Below are 21,780 nucleotides of genomic sequence, written 5' to 3' on the forward strand. Positions count from 1 at the left end.
GCTCTTGGATCTACTCTTTATCTCTGCTGAACTTGTGCCTTTTCATATTTTTTTTGTTTTGTTTTGTTTTAAGGGGCTTGTTTAACTCGATCTCAAACTTTTTTGACTATTCCTTCTTTTTTTTTACTGGCGCTGAAATGATCCAATAATGTCACATTCTCCGTAAAACCCCAATAACAACAATAACAAAATCAACAACAAAGACGATTTTTATTCATAATGAAATGTATTCAGAATTGATTAATAAAACTTTTACCGACTTTACCTCAGAGTTGAATTCGCTCCAAGTGGAGAAACTTGAGCCAAAAATTAGTCCTGATTAATATTTTTTTTTTTTTGGTTTTTGTTTATCCACGAAAATAAAATTGAATGACACCAACATATCTCCTTCGGCGTGCACTATTTTCACGAGACTGTCTTAAACTAAACCAATATCTATATGATTTTACTCAATACATGTTAAGATCATGTTCAAAACAAAATTTGAAGGTCATCGTAACAATTCTGAATAACTCCCAAAACCTTGTGAACAAAGTAATGGAGAAAAGTGAGAAGATGAATTTGGAATTAGCAGGTCTCATATCCAAACGCAATTATGGGCTTGATTTAAGATTGTTGTAATGGATATTTTGAGTGAATCAAAGTGATGTTTACATTGACAGTTGTCTCTTTAAAATCTTAGAAATATGAAAACGTGGAGTTTGTGACGATTTCTAAAATAAGCATTCACCGCTACATTGGATTGGGCGGAAGAGAGGTTCTCATTTTCAGACCCAGTACACTGTGGACTTATACACCATATTATGTACTATAAATTTGGCCATGGAGATACTGGCATGTGTACCTTGTGTTTTACAGACGTACACACTTTATGCTATGGATGGAAACAGATGCCGGCCTCAATATACTGATATCACTACGAAACTATAATGGCAATGCCGATGACCTTCAGTGGACCGGGTATTTGTTACCAGCATCAGAATCCAGCTTTGATCTTCTTCGGGAGAACGTAAGAAGAAGGAGAGAAAAAAGAAAAAAAGATCAATGCATATTTGAGTCTAATGCCTCGTTCAAAAATTTCATAAGTCTATTATTTTGATAAAGTCGTACTATATCAGTCATAGTGCCCTCATTCATTTCCAACAAGTCGCAGTACTGTGGTGTTATCTTGAAAGATAGAGACCATTTTGTTCTTTCCACTTCTAATCCAGTTCGATTTATTTTCCCCCGTATTTCTGCACAAAAGTTTTCGACAATTTGCCTTGCTTGTCTGAATGCCTCGACTTCCTCCGCAAAATCCTGCCCAAGAGCTTTCACTTTATCCAAGAATATGGAAAGAAAATGCTCATATAATGCAAATTCGGATGGTGCAAATTTTTTATACAAAGCTCTGTTAATTCTATCGTTGGCTATGGTTTTTCGTTTCACATTAGTGTTTAGCTGATTTATTTTTATGTAGAGTATATCTTTAAATGTCCAATTCATTAATCTTTTCAGCATGATAACAGAAGCGTCAAAGTGTTCCGTTACTAAAACTAAATCTAAATCATATGTCACTCGTTTGACAAAGCTCTCTGTTGTCCTATTATCTGTTAATGACCTTTTAATACTTGGAAGAGGCATACCAAAATCACGACTCATACGATTATTCAGAAAGGACCTGGACTTTTCTAGATCATACTTGTGCGGATTGGTGAGAAAAGCGTTGACGGGATCACTGTTCTGCGCGATTAAATTTTTTAATGATGGGTAGTTCCAGTTCGTCCCGTAATAATATATCGACGAAACAAATCTACTATAAGGTTCTCGAACAATTCCAACGTAAACAGTGTCGGGTGGGAAGAATCGACTGATGTGCTTTTTGTTGAAAATGAGATGATGTGTTAAAATGTTGAATTGTGTATTAGGTGGGACAGACATTATTTTATTTTCTGATATAACGTCCGAATGCTCGTTGATGTGAATCCCTTCGGATCCTTTAGACAATAGAACGTTTAATTTATGAAAGAGTGCATATCGCAAAAGTATATTTTGCACAGTTGTACTGGCTGCTTTGTGAACCTTGAGAAAAACGATGTTTGTTTTTGGAGGAAGATAGCCGGCAGGGGTATTGCTGAAATACGATTGACTTGGATCTTGATCCTGTAATACCTTGTATGACTTTCTCAAAGTTATCATAAAAGCATAACTGTCAATGGTGATGACGGCAATAAGGAAACCAACCACTGAGAGAAGTATAACTATCCTCTTCCTGTAAATTAGATGTAAACAGATTATTAAATTGCACGATGAATTAATATAAAAGCGGATATACCTACTTACCTATATATATATATATATATATATATATATATATATATATATATATATATATATATATATATATATATATATATATATATACGGTGCGATAATCCACTTTTAAATTTGGAAATCTCCCAAAACTTTATTTCAGAAGTAAACATTTTTATTTTTTCACATCCAGTGCATTTAATCTTGAATCTTGATTTTTTAAAAGTTAGAAAATTCAAAACAAATACTTTGTTGACCGATATAATTGATTTTGAATCAGAACCTAAAATAGGAGACTTGGTTCACGACCCAGGGATGCTTAGGACAGCCTGGGGAGACATGGGACAGTCACAATGAAATTTCACAAGTGATCATTAAAAGTCTTAAGTTGAACAAAAGAGAAAACGCAATCGTCATATTTTTTTAAAATTTCAAATAAATACTTTTAACTCAAGGTCATTGAAAGCAGGGCTGGCGGAGTCGGTTATTTTTAAACCGACTCCGACGCCGACTCCGACTCCGACTCCAGCCTTGAAACCGACTCCGACTCCGACTCCCGACTCCGACTCCGACTCCTCAAGCATAGTATTAATAGGTAATAATATGCAACCAACACTCGCAGCTACTTTTAGCTTTTCCCCAGTATATGTATTATAACAATACAAGCCGCTTCATATTTGAAACTAGGACAAAAAAGGAACTGAAACTAGACAAAAAGGAAACTGAAACTAAGATATGAATAAAACTGTCATTAAGACCAACAAAAAGAGGAAAAGTGAAATTAAGACAATATTGAATCTGAAACCATTTTCATTTATACTAAAATAAAGTCACTTCTTATGGTCTTATGGTTATCCCACTTTCTAATAACCTAACTTTAACATTGAAGAGTCAGCATCCCCACCCCTCCCTCTAGTCAGGTACGGGGTGATTGGCATTGATGCCAACTTAAATGTACAGCACGAGAGCATGAAGGTTGGGTAGGAAAGGGGGTTTTGAAAGCATAGTTCACCTTTAGCTAATACCAATGTAATTTTTTTCAAATTCTATAGGCCTGGATACTATCTATATCTAGTATCTAAAATATTACACATTGGATGATATAAAAATGCGGTGTGTCTTTTTTACGATACCCGCCGAAACCCTGCGAAACCCGACGAAACCTGACGAATCCCGACAAAGTTATGGGAAGTAGGTGGCAGTGGGGAGTGAACCTAGAACTCAGGGAAGTGTACACCATTGGGGAGTGAACCTGGGACTGGGTTTCGGCGGGTTTCGTAAAAAAAAGAAATAGTGCTTTTTTACTAAACCCGCCGAAACCCGACAATATCCAGCAACGTTATGGGAAGTAGACAACTGTGGGGAGTGAACCCGAGACTCAGGGAAGTGTACATCAGTCGGGAGTGAACCTGAGACTAAGGTTATCGGCCGGTTTCGGCGGGTTTCGTAAAAAAGAATTAGTGCTTTATTACGAAACCCGCCGAAACCCGACAATATCCAGCAAAGTTATGGGAAGTAGACAACTGTGGGGAGTGAACCCGAGACTCAGGGAAGTGTACATCAGTCGGGAGTGAACCTGAGACTAAGGTTATCGGCCGGTTTCGGCGGGTTTCGTAAAAAATAATTAGTGCTTTATTACGAAACCCGCCGAAACCCGACAATATCCGGCAAAGTTATGGGAGTTTGGCAACAATGGGGGGTGATCCTGGGAATCAGGGCGGTGTACACCAGTGGAGAGTGAACCTGGGACTGTGTAAAAAGGATATCAGTGGGAAATAAACCTGGGACTAAAGGGAAATGGATACCATTGAAAGTTGATAGTTGGATATGGGAGTTGAGTACCAGAGGAGAATGAACCTGACACTATAGGAGATGGGCGCCAGTGTGGAGTGAACCTGGGACTCAGGGAAGTGCACACCAATTTGGAGTTAACCTGGGACTGTGGGAGATGGATAACTGTGGGTATCTGAGCCGAACTATAGGAGTTGGGTACCAGAGGAGAATGAACCTGACACTATAGAAGGTGGGCGCCAGTGGGGAGTGAACCTGGGAGTCAGGGAATTGCACACCAGTGGGGAGTTAACCTGGGACTGTGTAAAAAGGATTACAGTGGGAAATAAACCTGGGACTTAAGGGAGATGGATACCATTGAAAGTTGAAGCCGGATATGGGAGTTGAGTACCAGAGGAGAATGAACCTGACACTATAGGAGATGGGCGCCAGTGGGGAGTGAACCTGGGACTCACTCCCCACTGGCGCCCACCTCCTATAGTGTCAGGTTCATTCTCCTCTGGTACCAAACTCTCATATCCGGCTTCAACTTTCAATGGTATTCATCTCCCTTTAGTCCCAGGTTTATTTCTCACTGATATACATTTTACATAGTCCCAGGTTCACTCCCCACTGGCGCCCGCCTCCTATAGTGTCAGGTTTCTCTCACCCCTGGTACCCAACTCCCAAATCCGGCTTCAACTCCCAATGGTATCCATCTCCTTTTAGTCCCAGATTTATTTCCTACTGATATCCTTTTTACATAGTCCCAGGTTCACTCCCCACTGGCGCCCACCCCCTATAGTGTCAGGTTCATTCTTCTCTGGTACCAAGCTCTCATATCCGGCTTCAACTTTCAATGGTATCCATCTCCCTTTAGTCCCAGGTTTATTTCCCACTGATATCCTGTTTACATAGTCCCAGGTTCACTCCCCACTGGCGCCCACCTCCTATAGTGTCAGGTTCATTCTCCTCTGGTACCAAACTCTCATACCCGGCTTCAAATTTCAATGGTATCCATCTCCTTTAGTCCCAGGTTTATTTCCCACTGATATCCTTTTTTACATATTCCCAGGTTAAATCCCCACTGGTGTGTAATTCCCTGAATCCCAGGTTCACTCCCCACTGGCGCCCACCTTCTATAGTGTCAGGTTCATTCTCCTCTGGTACCAAACTCTTATAGTTCGGCTCGGATACCCACAGTTATCCATCTCCCAAAGTCCCAGGTTAACTCCCCACTGGTGTGCAATTCCCTGACTCCCAGGATCACCCCCCACTGTTGCCAAACTCCCATAACTTTGCCGGATATTGTCGGGTTTCGGCGGGTTTCAGCGGGTTTCGTAATAAAGCACTAATTCTTTTTTACGAAACCCGCCGATAAACTTAGTCTCAGGTTCACTCCCGACTGGTGTACACTTCCCTGAGTCTCGGGTTCACTCCCCACAGTTGTCTACTTCCCATAACTTTGCTGGATATGGTCGGGTTTCGTAAAAAAGCACTGGTTCTTTTTTAAAAAACCCGACGAAACCCAGTCCCAGGTTCACTCCCCAATGGTGCACACTTCCCTGAGTTCTAGGTTCACTCCCCACTGCCACCTACTTCCCATAACTTTGTCGGGTTTCGGCGGGTTTCGGAAAAAAGACACACCCATAAAAATGCAATGTCTGAAAGTGGTAAGTAGTCGGGGTCGGGACTTCTAAAACCGACTCCGACTCCGACTCCGACTCCACCCTCAAACAACCGACTCCTACCGACTCCGGCTCCGACTCCGACTCCGACTCCGACTCGCCAGCCCTGATTGAAAGAAAAATAAAAGTTGGAGTAACAGATCAATGACATCATGAGTCCAATTTTACTGTAGGTTAAACTTTTCACAGATCTTTTAAGCATCCAAATGTCTTCCGTGCGGCTTTCGGTGCCTCTTGTACTTATAGTTATGAAAGATGAATAAAACACCTATGATAGGTAAATTAGCTTTCTAATCTGTGATTTTAAAAATATGTGTTTTATTATATGCTGTATCTTTCAAAAACTTTCCTTGAAAGTCATTTTCATCTTTCCAGTTATTTTCCTCGACTAGCCTATTGATACATGAAATTAATCTTTTCTTTGTAAACTTACAGATTCATAATATTATCCACCATAATTTCATTTTAGACCTGAACATAATTTTTGTTCAGATGATTAACTGTCCAGCTTATTTCCCCTATTAGGCAACAATGATATAGACCGGTCTATGCAGTTTTTTAAAAACTTGTGTCTTTTGTTTTGATGCGAATTTTTGACACTTATATAAGTAAGCGGGTATTGGATTTTCAATATCAACGATGCGTGTATTGAAATGTATGTAGCCCATAGAATTAAACGAATGAGAATAGGTACGAAGCCTAAAAAGTGTCCACCAATGAAAGCATTCAGCGCCATTTTATCATGGGCTGGGAATGTAACCATTACCATTCATTCGGTCTCTATGTCAACATAACGACACAAGAAAAACAACAAACAATATCAAAATCCAAAATAAAATAGTTCAGAACTGTTGCGTATATTTATGCCACGATGAAGCTGTCAAAAAATGAAGTTGGAGAATGTGTGTAATCATGTATTATAATAACCTATAATGTGTATTCCAACCACCACATCATCACTGTCACTACTACTGCAACCACCATTACCACTTCATCACTACCACAATTACTACAATCACCACCACTGCATCATTATTACTACCACTACACCACCACCACATCATCATCACCACTACAACGACCACCACTCCATCATCATTACTACCACTACTACTACACTATCACTACTACCACTATTACAACCACCGCCACCACATCATCATCACGACCACTACAACTGCAACAACCACCACCACATCATCAGCACTACCTCTACTACTACAATCACCACCACAATATCATCACTAACACTACTACTACAACCACCAGCACCCCATCATTATCACTACCACTACTACTACACCACCACCAGCACATCATCATCACTACCACTACTACTACAACCACCACAACCACATCGTCATCACTACCACTACTACTACAACCACCACCACCACATCATCATCACTACCTCAACTACTACAACCACCACCACAATATCATCACTACCACTTCTACCACAACCACCAGCACCACATCATTATCACTACCACTACTACAACCACAACAACCACATCGTCATCACGACCACTACTACTACAACAACCACCACCACCACAACCACCACCATATCATTACCATTACCACTACTACTACAACCGCCACCACCATATCATCACCATTACAACTACTACTACAACCACACCACCACATCATCATCACTACCACTACTACTACAACCACCACCACATCATCATCACTATCACTAATACTACAACTACAACCACCACCACATTATCATCACTACCACTACTACTGCAACCACTACCACCATATCATCATCATTGAATTTTTTTTTTAAATTGAGCTTTATATAGTGCAATATCTACTAAATGTGCTCAAAGCGCTTTACAATGGGTCCCTGGTCAACATTTAACATGTAGGACGGGACATGACGCCTGTTAGGCGATGTTACAATTTTTCGGACAAAGACAACTCTGTTAACGGTCAGGTACTCATTTTACACCTGAGTACGGTGAGAGAATGTGAGGAAAGAGCCTTTTCCAAGGACTCAACTATGCGCCGAGCGCGAGGCTGAACCCAGAACCTTCCGATCCGAAAGCGAGTGTCATACTACTTGGCCACATAGCCGCATCATTACCACTACTACAACCACCACCACCACATCATCATCACGACCACTACTACTACAACCACCACCACCACCATATCATTACCATTACCACTACTACTACAACTACAACCACCACCACATCATCATCACTACCACTACTATTACAACTACAATCATCAACACCACCACATCATCATCACTATTACTACTACAACTACAACCACCACCAACACCACATCATCCTCACTACCACCAGTACTACAATCACTACCATTAGGTTTTAGAGCTTTACTTCATTTGAAATAAGGAAACGTCGGAATTGTATTTGGCATTGTGTTTATATATCATAATATAATTCTAATCAGTTATCTATTTAGAACTAGATACTATACAATATTTATGCCAAATACCACCCCAGTTCCCCTTTCTTGTGTGCGGGAATTCCTCTTTCGGCATTGAAATTCCTACGAGTGGTGTCTGAAATTCCTGTGAGCCAAATTTAAAGTTGGCGTCTCTTTGCTATGATGATGCAGTGAGTGTGAGAGTCATCACTACACACATAAACAGAAACAATTTTAAAACATGACTATGACACGCAACCACTCACACACGAGGCTATACTATTTATCCTTTTCTCTATATAGAACAGGACAAGACAAACAAGAGCTTGACTCTCTCTTCACTTCGCATTGATGTTTGTCGTCTGACGAGTTCAACTCTCGGTCGACCTGTCAATATTCCTTTTTGCCTAGGACGTAATAATTAATAGAATGTTGTGTGGTTTTGATCGTGAAGAAAACCTTAAGAAGTCACATTAATATCATTTTAGAGACATCGTTTTGAATAATTTTGAGTTAAACGAGCGAGCAGGAAGTTATTTTCTTAGATTTCATGAACGGCCGATCAGCGCTTGTTTACTATAGTAACGCGATTCCCAGCCCATGTCTCAATGGCGGATATTTTTCTCATCGAGGCCGCTGGTTGATTAGCCAATAAGAGAACCGTACGGTTTCCATTGGGTAAATTCCTTGATGTAGCCTATACAAATTCACAAGAAAATATATTGAGAAATATTTATTTGACGATTGTTTCAATAGACACACCTCAAAATTACCATATATTGAAGATTTTGACGTAATTCTCAAGTTTTGATGAGATCTGTCGATCCCCAATTTTGCTTTATCACTCTCCGCAGCATTTTTATTCCATTATTCTTTTGTAATGTCTTGAATTGCGATTCGGTCCATTGCATTTTGAAATGACATTTTTAACACTGCCTGGGTGTAAATCGTTGTGCGACCCTTATAAACCATGTTGGACATAATTAACCAAACTGCTGCAGTCCACGGGATTCATGTTAGGATTCATTAGAGGCCATTTGTCTTTAGAAATTAATCGAATCTCTTTTTATCGTAAAATAAGACAGGGCAGGGTTACCCCGTCTCATTGAAAAACAAATGACCGATCGGGACAAAGTGATACAAGGTCTGGAATAAATTTTTCTTCTAACAATGTTACATAATTTGCCCGTTCACTTTTGTGGTTGACGTGTCAATGAAATGTAATCTTATCCTTCCTTGCCAGCTTATTCCAGCAGACACCAATCATTAAACTGAAAACATGTTGCTATCACGGTAGTCTTTCCAGTGAAATCTGAAGACCTGTGGGAGCGAGCTGGGCAGAACTAGTGCCGCACGGGTTTTGGTTATCGAGAACAGTAACACCAGGAACATAGCTCAACCAGGAACATTTACCAGGAACATACACCAGTAACACGTTCCTGGTCATGTTACTGTTACTGTGTGTTTGTGTGTGTGTGTGTGTGTGTGTGTGTATAGAGAGAGAGAGAGTGAGAGAGAGAGAGAGAGAGAGAGAGAGAGAGAGAGAGAGAGAGAGAGAGAGAGAGAGAGAGCGCAAACCAGCCTACGTCCCTCCCTCCAGTCTGAACCTCTCGTCTGTCTGTGGTTGGTAGGTACCACAAACACGAGTATGCACGCCGTACATGTGTTATCTATCGTCTGAACCTCTCGTCTGTCTGTGGTTGGTACCACAAACACGAGTACGCACGCCGTACCTGTGTTATCTATGCGCCGTACTACTTAGGACATGACTGATACGAAACTCTTCGACCGGAACAATCGCGAATCGCTCGAATTTGGAGCAGGAACAGGTTACGGACCAGGAACAACGCCACCAGGAACACAGTCGTACCAGGAACATGTTCTGAATGCCCGCCGCTAGGCAGAACCAATGACTGAGCAGATTCTGCGGTGGAAGTGGTTCTGGATAAGACTAACATTGAGGAAACCATCACCACACGCCAATCCCTGACGTGGAACCTGCAAGGCAAGAGGAAGAGAGGCCAGCCACGTAGTAGCTGGAGGAGAAACTCAGAGGCGGAGCTAGAAGAGATGGGAACAAACTGGCATGAGGCAACAAAAGCCGCACATAACCGGTGTGTCTTTTTTACGAAACCCAGCGAAACCCGACGAAACCCGACGAATCCCGACAAAGTTATGGGAAGTAGGTGGCAGTGGGGAGTAAACCTAGAACTCAGGGAAGTGTACACCATTGGGGAGTGAACCTGGGACTGGGTTTCGGCGGGTTTCGTAAAAAAGAACTAGTGCTTTTTTACGAAACCCGCCGAAACCTGGCGAAACCCGACAATATCCAGCAACGTTATGGGAAGTAGACAACTGTGGGGAGTGAACCCGAGACTCAGGGAAGTGTACACCAGTCTGGAGTGAACCTGAGACCAAGGTTATCGGCCGGTTTCGGCGGGTTTCGTAAAAAAGAATTAGTGCTTTATTACGAAACCCGCGGGGAGTTAACCTGGGACTGTGTAAAAAGGATATCAGTGGGAAATAAACCTGGGACTAAAGGGAGATGGATACCATTGAAAGTTGAAGCCGGATATGGGAGTTGAGTACCAGAGGAGAATGAGCCTGACACTATAGGAGATGGGCGCCAGTTTGGAGTGAACCTGGGACTCAGGGAAGTGTACACCATTGGGAGTTAACCTGGGACTGTGGGAGATGGATAACTGTGGGTATCCGAGCCGAACTATAGGAGTTGGGTACCAGAGGAGAATGAGCCTGACACTATAGAAGGTGGGCGCCAGTGGGGAGTGAACCTGGGACTCATGGAATTGCACACCAGTGGGGAGTTAACCTGGGACTATGTAAACAGGATATCAGTGGGATATAAACCTGGGACTAAAGGGAGATGGATACCATTGAAAGTTGAAGCCGGATATGAGAGCTTGGTACCAGAGGAGAATGAATCTGACACTATAGGAGGTGGGCGCCAGTGGGGAGTGAACCTGGGACTATGTAAAAAGGATATCAGTAGGAAATAAATCTGGGACTAAAGGGAGATGGATACCATTGGGAGTTGAAGCCGGATTTGGGAGTTGGGTACCAGAGGAGAATGAACCTGACACTATAGGGGGTGGGCGCCAGTGGGGTGTGACCTGGGACTATGTAAAAAGGATATCAGCAGGAAATAAACCTGGGACTAAAGGGAGATGGATACCATTGACAGTTGAAGCCGGATATTAGAGCTTGGTACCAGAGGAGAATTAATCTGACACTATAGGAGGTGGGCGCCCGTGGAGAGTGAACCTGGGACTCAGGGCATTGCACACCATTGGGGAGTTAACCTGGGAATATGTATAAAGGATATCAGTAGGAAATAAATCTGGGACTAAAGGGAGATGGATGCCATTGGGAGTTGAAGCCGGATTTATTTCCCACTGATATCCTTTTTTAGATATTCACAGGTTAACTCCCCACTGGTGTGCAATTCCCTGATTCCCAGGTTCACTCCCCACTGGTGTGCAATTCTCTGATTCCCAGGTTCACTCCGCACTGGCGCCCACCTTCTATAGTGTCAGGTTCATTCTCCTCTGGTACCCAACTCCTATAGTTCGGCTCCGATACCCACAGTTATCCATCTCCCACAGTCCGAGGTTAACTCCCAATTGGTGTGCACTTCCCTGAGTCCCAGGTTCACTCCACACTGGCGCCCATCTCCTATAGTGTCAGGTTCATTCTCCTCTGGTACTCAACTCCCATATCCGGCTTCAACTTTCAATGGTATCCATCTCCCTTTAGTCCCAGGTTTATTTCCCACTGATATCCTTTTTACACAGTCCCAGGTTAACATCCCACTGGTGTGCAATTCCCTGAGTCCCAGGTTCACTCCCCACTGGCGCCCACCTTCTATAGTGTCAGGTCCATTCTCCTCTGGTACCAACTCCTATAGTTGGGCTCGGATACCCACATATCCATCTCCACAGTCCAGGTAACTCCAATGTGTCACTTTCCTGATCCAGTTCACTCCACACGGCGCCATCTCCTATAGTGTCAGGTTCATTCTCCTCTGGTACCAACTTTCATATCCGCTTCACTTTCAATCGTATCCATCCCCTTTATCCAGTTTATTTCCCACTGATATCCTTTTTACATATCCCGTTTCACTCCCCACTGGCGCCCACCTCCTATATGTCAGGTTCATCATTCTGGTACTCAACTCCATATCTGGCTTCAACTTTCAATGGTATCCATCTCCCTTTAGTCCCAGGTTTATCTCCCACTGATATCCTTTTTACATATTCCCAGGTTAACTCCCCACTGGTTTGCACCCAATTAATGTGCACTTCCCTGAGTCCCAGGTTCACTCCACACTGGCGCCCATCTCCTATAGTGTCAGGTTCATTCTCAACTCCCATATCCGGCTTCAACTTTCAATGGTATCCATCTCCCTTTAGTCCCATTTATTTCCCACTGATAACTCTTTTCACATTTCCAGTTAACTCCCCACTGGTGGCAATTCCACGAGTCCCAGTTTCACTCCCCTCTGCCCCACCTTCTATAGTGTCAGCTCATTCTCCTCTGGTACCCAACTCCTATAGTTCGGCTCGGATACCCACAGTTATCCATCTCCCACAGTCCCAGGTTAATCTCCAATGGTGTACACTCCCTGAGTCCCCAGGTTCACTCCAAACTGGCGCCCATCTCCTATAGTGTCAGGTTCATTCTCAACTCCCATATCCGGCTTCAACTTTCAATGGTATCCATCTCCCTTTAGTCCCAGGTTTATTTCCCACTGATATCCTTTTTACATATTCTCAGGTTAACTCCCCACTGGTGTGCAATTCCACGAGTCCCAGGTTCACTCCCCACCGCGCCCACCTCTATATGTCAGGTCCATTCTCCTCTGGTACCAACTCCTATAGTTGGCTCGGATACCACAGTTATCCATCTCCCACAGTCCCCGGGTTAACTCCAAATTGGTGTGCACTTCCTGAGTCCAGGTCACTCCACACTGGCGCCCATCTCCTATAGTGTCAGGTTCATTCTCCTCTGGTACCAAACTTCATATCCGGCTTCAACTTTCATCGTATCCATCTCCCTTTAGTCCCAGGTTTATTTCCCACTGATATCCATTTTACATAGTCCCGTTTCACTCCCCACTGGCTCCACCTCCTATAGTGTCAGGTTTCATTCATCTCTGGTACTCCCACTCCCATATCTGGCTTCAACTTTCAATGGTATCCATCTCCCTTTATCCCAGGTTTTTTCCCACTGATATCCTTTTTACATAGTCCCGGTTTTCACTCCCTCGCGCCCACCTCCTATGTCAGGTCATTCATCTCTGGTACTCAACCTCCCATATCTGGCTTCAACTTTCAATGGTATCCATCTCCCTTTGTCCCGGGTTTATTTCCCACTGATATCCTTTTTACATATTCCCAGGTTAACTCCCCACAGTGTGCAATATACCTGAGTCCCAGTTCACTCCCCACTGGGCCCACCTTCTATAGTGTCCGTTCATTCTCCTCTGGTACCCACTCCTATAGTTCGCTCGGATACCCATAGTTATCCATCTCCCACAGTCCAGGTTAACTTCCCAATTGGTGGCACTTCCCTGATCCCAGGTTCACTCCACACTGGCGCCCATCTCCTATAGTGTCAGGTTCATATCTCCTCTGTACCAACTCCCATATCCCGGCTTCACTTTCAATGGTATCCATCTCCCTTTAGTCCCAGGTTTATTTCCAAATAATCCCTTTTTACATATTCCCAGTTAACTCACCCACTGGTTTGCACCAATTGATGTCCTTCCCTGATCCCAGGTTCACTCCACACTGGCGCCCATCTCCTATGTTCAGTTCATTCTCACTCCCATATCCGCCTTCAGGTATCCACCCTTTAGTCAGGTTATTTCCCTGTACCTTTAATTTCCTATCCCCACGTTCAATTCCACGAGTCCCAGGTTCACTCCCCACGGCGCCACCTTCTATAGTGTCAGTCATTCTCCTCTGTACCCAACTCCTTATGGCTCGTACCCATTATCCACTCACATCGTATCCATGTTCACTCTTTCAGGTTAACCATCCGCCACTTTCAATCCCCTTTAGTCCCAGGTTACCCACTGAATCCTTTTACAATCTCGTACCCCACTGTTGTGCATTCCACAGTCATCACTCCCCACGGGCACTCATTGTCACTCTTCCTCTGGTACCCACCTGTCGCTCGATACCCAGTTATCCCTCCATCGGTTAATCCATGGTCACTCCTGTCCATTCATCCATGCCCCATTCCTATATTCAGTCTTTCCTCTGGCCACTCATTCGGTTCATTCAATGTATCCACTCCTTTCCCAGTTTATTTCCCTTATCCTTTATTCCCGTATCCACTCCCCACTCCATGTTGCACATTTGATCACTCCCATCGGTTCACTCAATGTCCATCTCCTTTAGTCAGGTTATCTCCCCTATGCTTTTCAATTCCCGTTATCCCAGTTTCCCATTATGTCCTTCCTAGTCCAGTTACTCCAAACTGGGCATTCCAAGTCAGTTCATCCACTCCCAACGCTAACTTTCAGGTACCATTCCCTTGTCCATCTATTTCCCCTGATACCTTTACAATCCAGGTTAACCCCAATGGTGCATTCCACGAGTCCCAGTTCACTCCCCACTGGCGCCCACCTATTGTCAGTCATCTCCCTGGTACAACTCTATTCGCCGATCCCCATTATCATTCCATCCGTTAACTCAGGTTAACTCCCTGGTCATTCACTCCAACTGCCCACCCTATAGTGTCAGTTCATTCATCCTCGGCTCAACTTATGGTATCCTCTCCCTTTATCCATTCCCACATACCTTTAATTGTTACTCCCCCTGGTTCAATCCACAGCCTCACTCCACGCGCCCCCTTCTTAGCAGTCTTCTCCTCGTCCAATCTATATCTCGATACCCAGTTATTCCCCACATCCCGTTAACAAGGTCACTTTCCATCCCAGTCCTACATCCCATCTCTATATCATTCTCTCCTTCAAATTTCATTCCCTTCAATTTTCTATATCCCCTTTAGTCCCGGTTTATTTCCACTGACCTTTTCATAGTCGTTCATCACTCGCCACTCCAATTCGGTCATTCATTCTGTCTCATCCCATTTTTCACTTTCATTATCATTCCCTTATCCCAGTTTATTCCACATTCTTTTACTGCCCGTTTATTCCACTGCCCCCACTCCTATATGTCGGTTATTCCCTGTATCACTCCCATCGGTTAACTCAATGGTACCTTCCCTAGTCCCAGGTTTATCCCACTGCCTTTCTATTCCAGTTAACTCCCTTGCAATTCCTATCCGGTTCACCATGGCCCACTCTTAGTCCTTCATTTCCTTTACAATCTAGTTCCTCGGTACCCATAGTTCATCTCCCGTCCAGTTACTCCAATGGCATCCTGAGTCAGGTTCACTCAACTCCCATCTCCTTAGTCAGGTTCATTCTCCCTGTATCCCATATCCTCAACTTTCTGGTATCCATCTCCCTTATCCCAGTTTATTTCCAAATATATCCTTTTACATTTCCCAGTACTCCCCCTGTGTTTCCCCATTATGCACTTCCCGATCCCCAGTTACTCCACACTGGCCCCTCTCCATATGTCAGGTTCATCTCAACTCCCATATCCGGTTCATCTCAACTCCCATATCCCTTCATCCATTTCTCATCTCCCTTATCCGTTAATTTCCATGGTCCATTTCCATTTCCAGTTATTTCCCACTGATTCATTTCAATTCTCAGGTTCACTCCCTTGTCAGTTCCCCAGTTCATTCTCCCCTGTCCCAACTCCATGTTCCATTCTCCACGTTACCACCCCAGGCCCGTTCCACAATTACACTTCCCAGTCCCAGGTTAACTCCCATCCTTCATTCCCTAGCCATCTACATCGCCATCCCTATTCTCCATTCCCCTGCCATTTCTATCGCTTCACTATCATCGTTATCCTACCGGTTCTTCCCACTGATCCTTTTCGGTTCATTCACCTGGCCAACTCCATAGTTCTCTTATCTCTAGTAATCCCATCTGCCTTATATCACGGTTCCTCCACTTGTCCTGTTTATTCCATTAATCCTTTTTACCATAATCCCTTCCTGCTCCCACGTTTCACTTCCAACTGCCCGCCCATCTCCTATATTGTTCATCCCACTCCTATCCGGTTCATCTTAATGTCCATTCCCTTCCCAGGTTTATTACTCCTTTTCCCAATTCTTTAACTCCCATGTTCAATCCAGTTACTCCATGGTTCACTCCCAGCCCATTCACTCCATCTCTACCTCAATCGTATTCCCTGGTACCCATCCATTCACCCCGGTACCCCTTATGTGTCCTCCTCCCTGGTCCAACTAACGTGCCCATCCCCATTCGTCCCATTCCTCAATGCCCAATTCTTCAACTCTCAATCCGGCTCACTCCAAGTCCCATCTCCCTGTAGTTTTTACCTTATCCGGTTACCATTCATATCCCCACGTCCAGTTCACTCCCAGGTTCTCCACTCTGTCGTCCATTCTTTCCATATTGTTGGCGTCCCAATTCACTCCACTCGCTCGTAGTCCAATTCCATTTCCCGATCCCAGTTCATCCAACTGTCCTTCCATCCCAGTTCTCCATGGACCACTTTATATCTCCCTCAAACTATCATCCTCCTTTAGTCCATTCTCCTTACCAATTTTTTCACTATCTTTACATCCCTTTCCCCCATGTCCACGTTCGTTTTACTCGTACTCAACTCCCAACTGCTTCAACTTTCATGTATCCTTCCCTTAGTCCCAGGTTTATTTCCCACTGATATCCTGTTTACATAGTCCCAGGTTCACTCCCCACTGGCGCCCACCTCCTATAGTGTCAGGTTCATTCTCCTCTGGTACTCAACTCCCATATCCGGCTTCAACTGTCAATGGTATCCATCTTCCTTTAGTCCCAGGTTTATTTCCCACTGATATCCTTTTTACATATTCCCAGGTTAACTCCCCACTAGTTTGCAATTCCCTGAGTCCCAGGTTCACTCACCACTGGCGCCCACCTTCTATAGTGTCAGGTTCATTCTCCTCTGGTACCCAACTCCTATAGTTCGGCTCGGATACCCACAGTTATCCATCTCCCTTATGGGAAGTAGACAACTGTGGGGAGTGAACCCGAGACTCAGGGAAGTGTACACCAGTCGGGAGTGAACCTGAGACTAAGGTTATCGGCCGGTTTCGGCGGGTTTCGTAAAAAAGAATTAGTGCTTTATTACGAAACCCGCCGAAACCCGACAATATCCGGCAAAGTTATGGGAGTTTGGCAACAGTGGGGGTTGATCCTGGGAATCAGGGCGGGAATCAGGGAGATGGATACCATTGAAAGTTGAAGCCGGATATGGGAGTTGAGTACCAGAGGAGAATGAACCTGACACTATAGGATATGGGAGCCAGTGGGGAGTGAACCTGGGAGTCAGGGAATTGCACACTAGTGGGGAGTTAACCTGGGACTGTGTAAAAAGGATATCAGTGGGGAATAAACCTGGGACTAAATGAATTTCTAATTATTTTACACAGCAATCAAAATCAGCATGCCACATTGCTTGATATCTTAGGTAATTGCTTTTATGTATAACACAAACACACACACACACACACACACACACACACACACACACACACACACACGGGAAACACACGCATTCAGCGAAAATCTGACAAATCACAGGTATTCATCCATCGAGTGTATAAGGAATGATAAATAAAAGACAATTGTCAGTGCATCTTCAAAGCTATTTCGAAGTTTTGAAACGGTACAACAGTAAAACTGAGGTCGAAAAACATGTGTTTTCAAAATCAGAATTTTTTTTGGTGACAAACGCAATAAAATATTCAAATTAGCTGTCGTTATATTACATGATCAAAAAGAGACATTCCTTTGGATAAGCCGTGTCACATAATCAATCAATTCTCACAGAAATCATTGTATCGTGTTGTGTTCCCATTAAAGGATTCACAAAGCCCTTTTTCGTCGATCCCGACAAAAAGAAAGTGGCGGCTCCGTTGTACACAGAACATTTACAGAAATACTTACTGTCTGCTTGCAAGGAGCTCTACCCTAAAGATGATTTCATTTTTGTGGGTTAAAGATGGAGCTCATTGGTATAACTCTAGGACTTGCCAAGAGTTTCTTCATTGTCAATCACCAGGACGTTTTCATTCACTATGAAGGTTGGCCACCAAATTCTCTGGACTGCATCACATGGGCCCGTTTTCATGAACGAGGATTAGATTTAGTAATTTACTAGACTACTACTACTACTACTACTACTACTACTACTACTACTACTACTACTACAACTACTACTACTACTACTACTACTACTACTACTACTACTACTACTACTACTACTACTACTACTACTACTACTTACTACTACTACTACTACTACTACTACTACTACTACTACTACTACTGCTGCTGCTGCTGCTGCTGCTGCTACTACTACTACTACTACTACTACTACTACTACTACTACTACTACTACTACTACTACTACTATACGACTTCTATTATTACAACTACCAGAGAAATTCTAATGATCCTTTTACCTTCTCTGTAAATACTAAATAAATTTTAATGTCTATCGTGTTAAGAGTACGGTTTGGAATATTTAAAAACAATGAAGGATTTGTAAGCATGCAGAATCTTATTATTTTTTGTTTTGTTTTGTTTTAGATGAAAAACATTTCAGGCTCATGTGCCTTTCGTTTTAAGTAGTAAAACTAATGCATCGCACACAATGAGTAATTGATGGTCTTTCCGTACTTTATCTTTTTTTTTTAATGGATAATTAACAGTCAATGGTCTTAATCATCAATATCATCATCATCATCATCATCATCATCATCATCATCATCATCATCATCATCATCATCAACATAATGATATAATAATAATAATAATAATAATAATAATAATAATAATAATAATAATAATAATAATAATAATAATAATAATAATAATAATAAACATCAGCATCATCATCATCCTTATCACCATCATCATCATCATCATCATTGAATTTCCATCATTCACTGTTGGGAATAGTTATCGATTTTTGTGAAGATGAAAAAAAAAAAAAAAATAAAAAAAAGAAATGTAAAATGAAAGGCAATAACAAAACAAGATAAACAAAGGCGCACTCACCATTTCTTCGTAAAAAATGTTGCCATTTCATTGGGAATAAAAACAAATCACAAAACCATTTACAGTTAACGTTTCTCTGTGTTTTTATTGGCACTGAGATAAGCGTAATAAACCCATTCGGATGTCCTTGGAAATATGAATGAAATAATACGAAATAGTGCAAGCTCATCATCCAATGCTTATGCACCATAGTGCCGTATTTTATTCCTTTCCAACTCATTGCAAACAAAAAATAGACGTCTTAGCAAGAGATTAAAGCCATGTTTTGATGACAACGTTGATGAGGATTTAAGGCTACAGTGAGCGTGGTAAGTACAGCTCATTGGTTGGATATCGCCGTCAACTATAATATTATAAGATTAGCTCGGCTGAAGTGGTCTTCTCTATAATGTCGGTGGCGTTAATCCCCTGAAATAACTACAATCAACACTGTAACAACTTGAAAGGGTGGTTAGCCATTCTGGCTATCGATTGACTAGACGTCTAGTGTCACCCTAATACTTACTAAGTTGTTACAAATGAGGTGCCGTATTAAGAGGCCCTTGAAAGGAGACCTCGTTTGGTCGATAATTCGATTTTTAATAATCAGACTGGCCTCGAATTAGATCGAGTCGGGGTTATTTGTTTTTGTTTCAGATTTTTTTTTTTTACAATTATAAAACTAAACATCCACCCAACAGCGATTGAGTAGCTGTGTTAAAACAGGTGGAAATAACATTGTGATAAATTATCGTGAAATTCCAAGTGTAGTAGCTAAGCTGTAGACATAATAATATAGTTACTGATTTACATCGAAACCACACGACATGATATAGCCTTGGGTCCCCACTTTCTTGGGGGACCAAAACAAATGATTGTCCAAGTGAACAATTGTCCTGGGATCAAATAACAACCCGAGAATTATAAGGGTTTTCACAAGCATGGAATCCGTGAGTATCCAAGGCTAAAAGAATTGCTAGAAAAAGAAAGAAAAAAACTTCAAAATATTCGTACATTCACAAACAATTTTCTCCTGTTTTTATTTGCAAGATGTCAACCAGATGTTATAAAGGTGAATCTCCAAAAAGAAAAATTAAACAGAGAGATGAAGAACTTGCCAAATTAACAAAATCAGAAAGTTTCTTAACAAAGATAGATGGGGGTTTAAATGATCCAAAATGGAGGAGTTTGAAATAATCATAGAATTAAACGAATGAGAATACGTACGAAGCCTAAAAAGTGTCCACCAATGAAAGCATTCAGCGCCATTTTGTTGTTGGCTGAGAATGTAGTAATTACCATTCATTCGGTATCTATGTCAACATAACGACACAAGAAAAACAACAAACAGTATCAAAATCCACAATAAAATGTTTCAGAACTGTTGCGTATATTTATGGCACAACGAAGCTGTCAAAAAATGAGGTTAGAGAATGTGTGTAATCATGTATTATAATAACCTGTAATGTGTTTTCCAACCACCACATCATCTACTACTACAACCACCTCCACAATATCATCACTAACACTACTACTACAACCACCAGCCCCACATCATTATCACTACCACTACTACTACACCACCACCAGCACATCATCATCACTACCACTACTACAATCACCACAACCACATCGTCATCACTACCACTACTACTGCAACCACCACCACCATATCATCATCATTACCACTACTACCACAACCACCACCCCCACTACTACTACAACCACCACCACATCACTACCTCAACTACTACAACCACCACCACAATAGCATCACTACCACTACTACTACAACCACCACCATATCATTACCATTACCACTACTACTACAACCACCACTACCATCATATCATTACCATTACCACTACTACTACAACCACCACAACCACATCGTCATCACTACCACTACTACTGCAACCACCACTACCACCATATCATCACCATTACAACTACTACTACAACCACCACAACCACATCATCATCACTACCACTACTACTACAACCACCACCACATCATCATCACTATCACTACTACTACAACTACAACCACCACCACATTATCATCACTACCACTACTACTACTGCAACCACCACCACCATATCATCATCATTGAAATATATATATTTTTTTAAATTGAGCTTTATATAGTGCAATATCTACTAAATGTGCTCAAAGCGCTTTACAAGGGGTCCGTGGTCAACATTTAACATGTAGGACGGGACATGACGCCTGTTAGGCGATATTACAATTTTTCGGACAAAGACAACTCTGTTAACGGCCAGGTACTCATTTTACACCTGAGTACGGTGAGAGAATGTGAGTAAAGAGCCTTTTCCAAGGACTCAACTATGCGCCGAGCGCGAGGCTCGAACCCAGGACCTTCCGATCCGGAAGCGAGTGTCATACTACTAGACCACATAGCCGCTTCATTACCACTACTACTACAAACACCACCA

General features: G+C 42.4%; 1 protein-coding gene across 1 annotated transcript; it reads right to left on the reverse strand.

Moving 5' to 3' along the window:
- Positions 1–207: 207 nt before the first annotated feature.
- On the reverse strand, positions 208–19,606 carry LOC144964367 (galactosylceramide sulfotransferase-like). Its single transcript, XM_078898534.1, has 2 exons — positions 19,345–19,606; positions 208–2,251 (listed from the first exon to the last, which is right to left on the reverse strand). Exons 1-2 carry the CDS (start codon positions 19,368–19,370, stop codon positions 1,042–1,044), a joined length of 1,236 nt encoding a protein of 411 aa, XP_078754660.1. The 5' UTR covers positions 19,371–19,606; the 3' UTR covers positions 208–1,041.
- Positions 19,607–21,780: the final 2,174 nt, after the last annotated feature.

Source organism: Berghia stephanieae, chromosome 1, assembly GCF_034508935.2.
Source record: "Berghia stephanieae isolate SIO BIC M18660-M18661 chromosome 1, UCSD_Bste_1.3, whole genome shotgun sequence".
In the NCBI taxonomy this organism is placed as follows: Eukaryota; Metazoa; Mollusca; class Gastropoda; order Nudibranchia; family Aeolidiidae; genus Berghia; species Berghia stephanieae.

What these genes read in the sequence shown, in the direction of transcription:
- LOC144964367 (XM_078898534.1), bottom strand. Translation starts at nt 19,370, where the DNA reads ATGGCAACATTTTTTACGAAGAAATG. An exon ending in ACATTTTTTACGAAGAAATG is followed by an intron (nt 2,252 to 19,344) that starts GTGAGTGCGCCT and finishes TCTAATTTACAG; the next exon opens with GAAGAGGATAGTTATACTTC.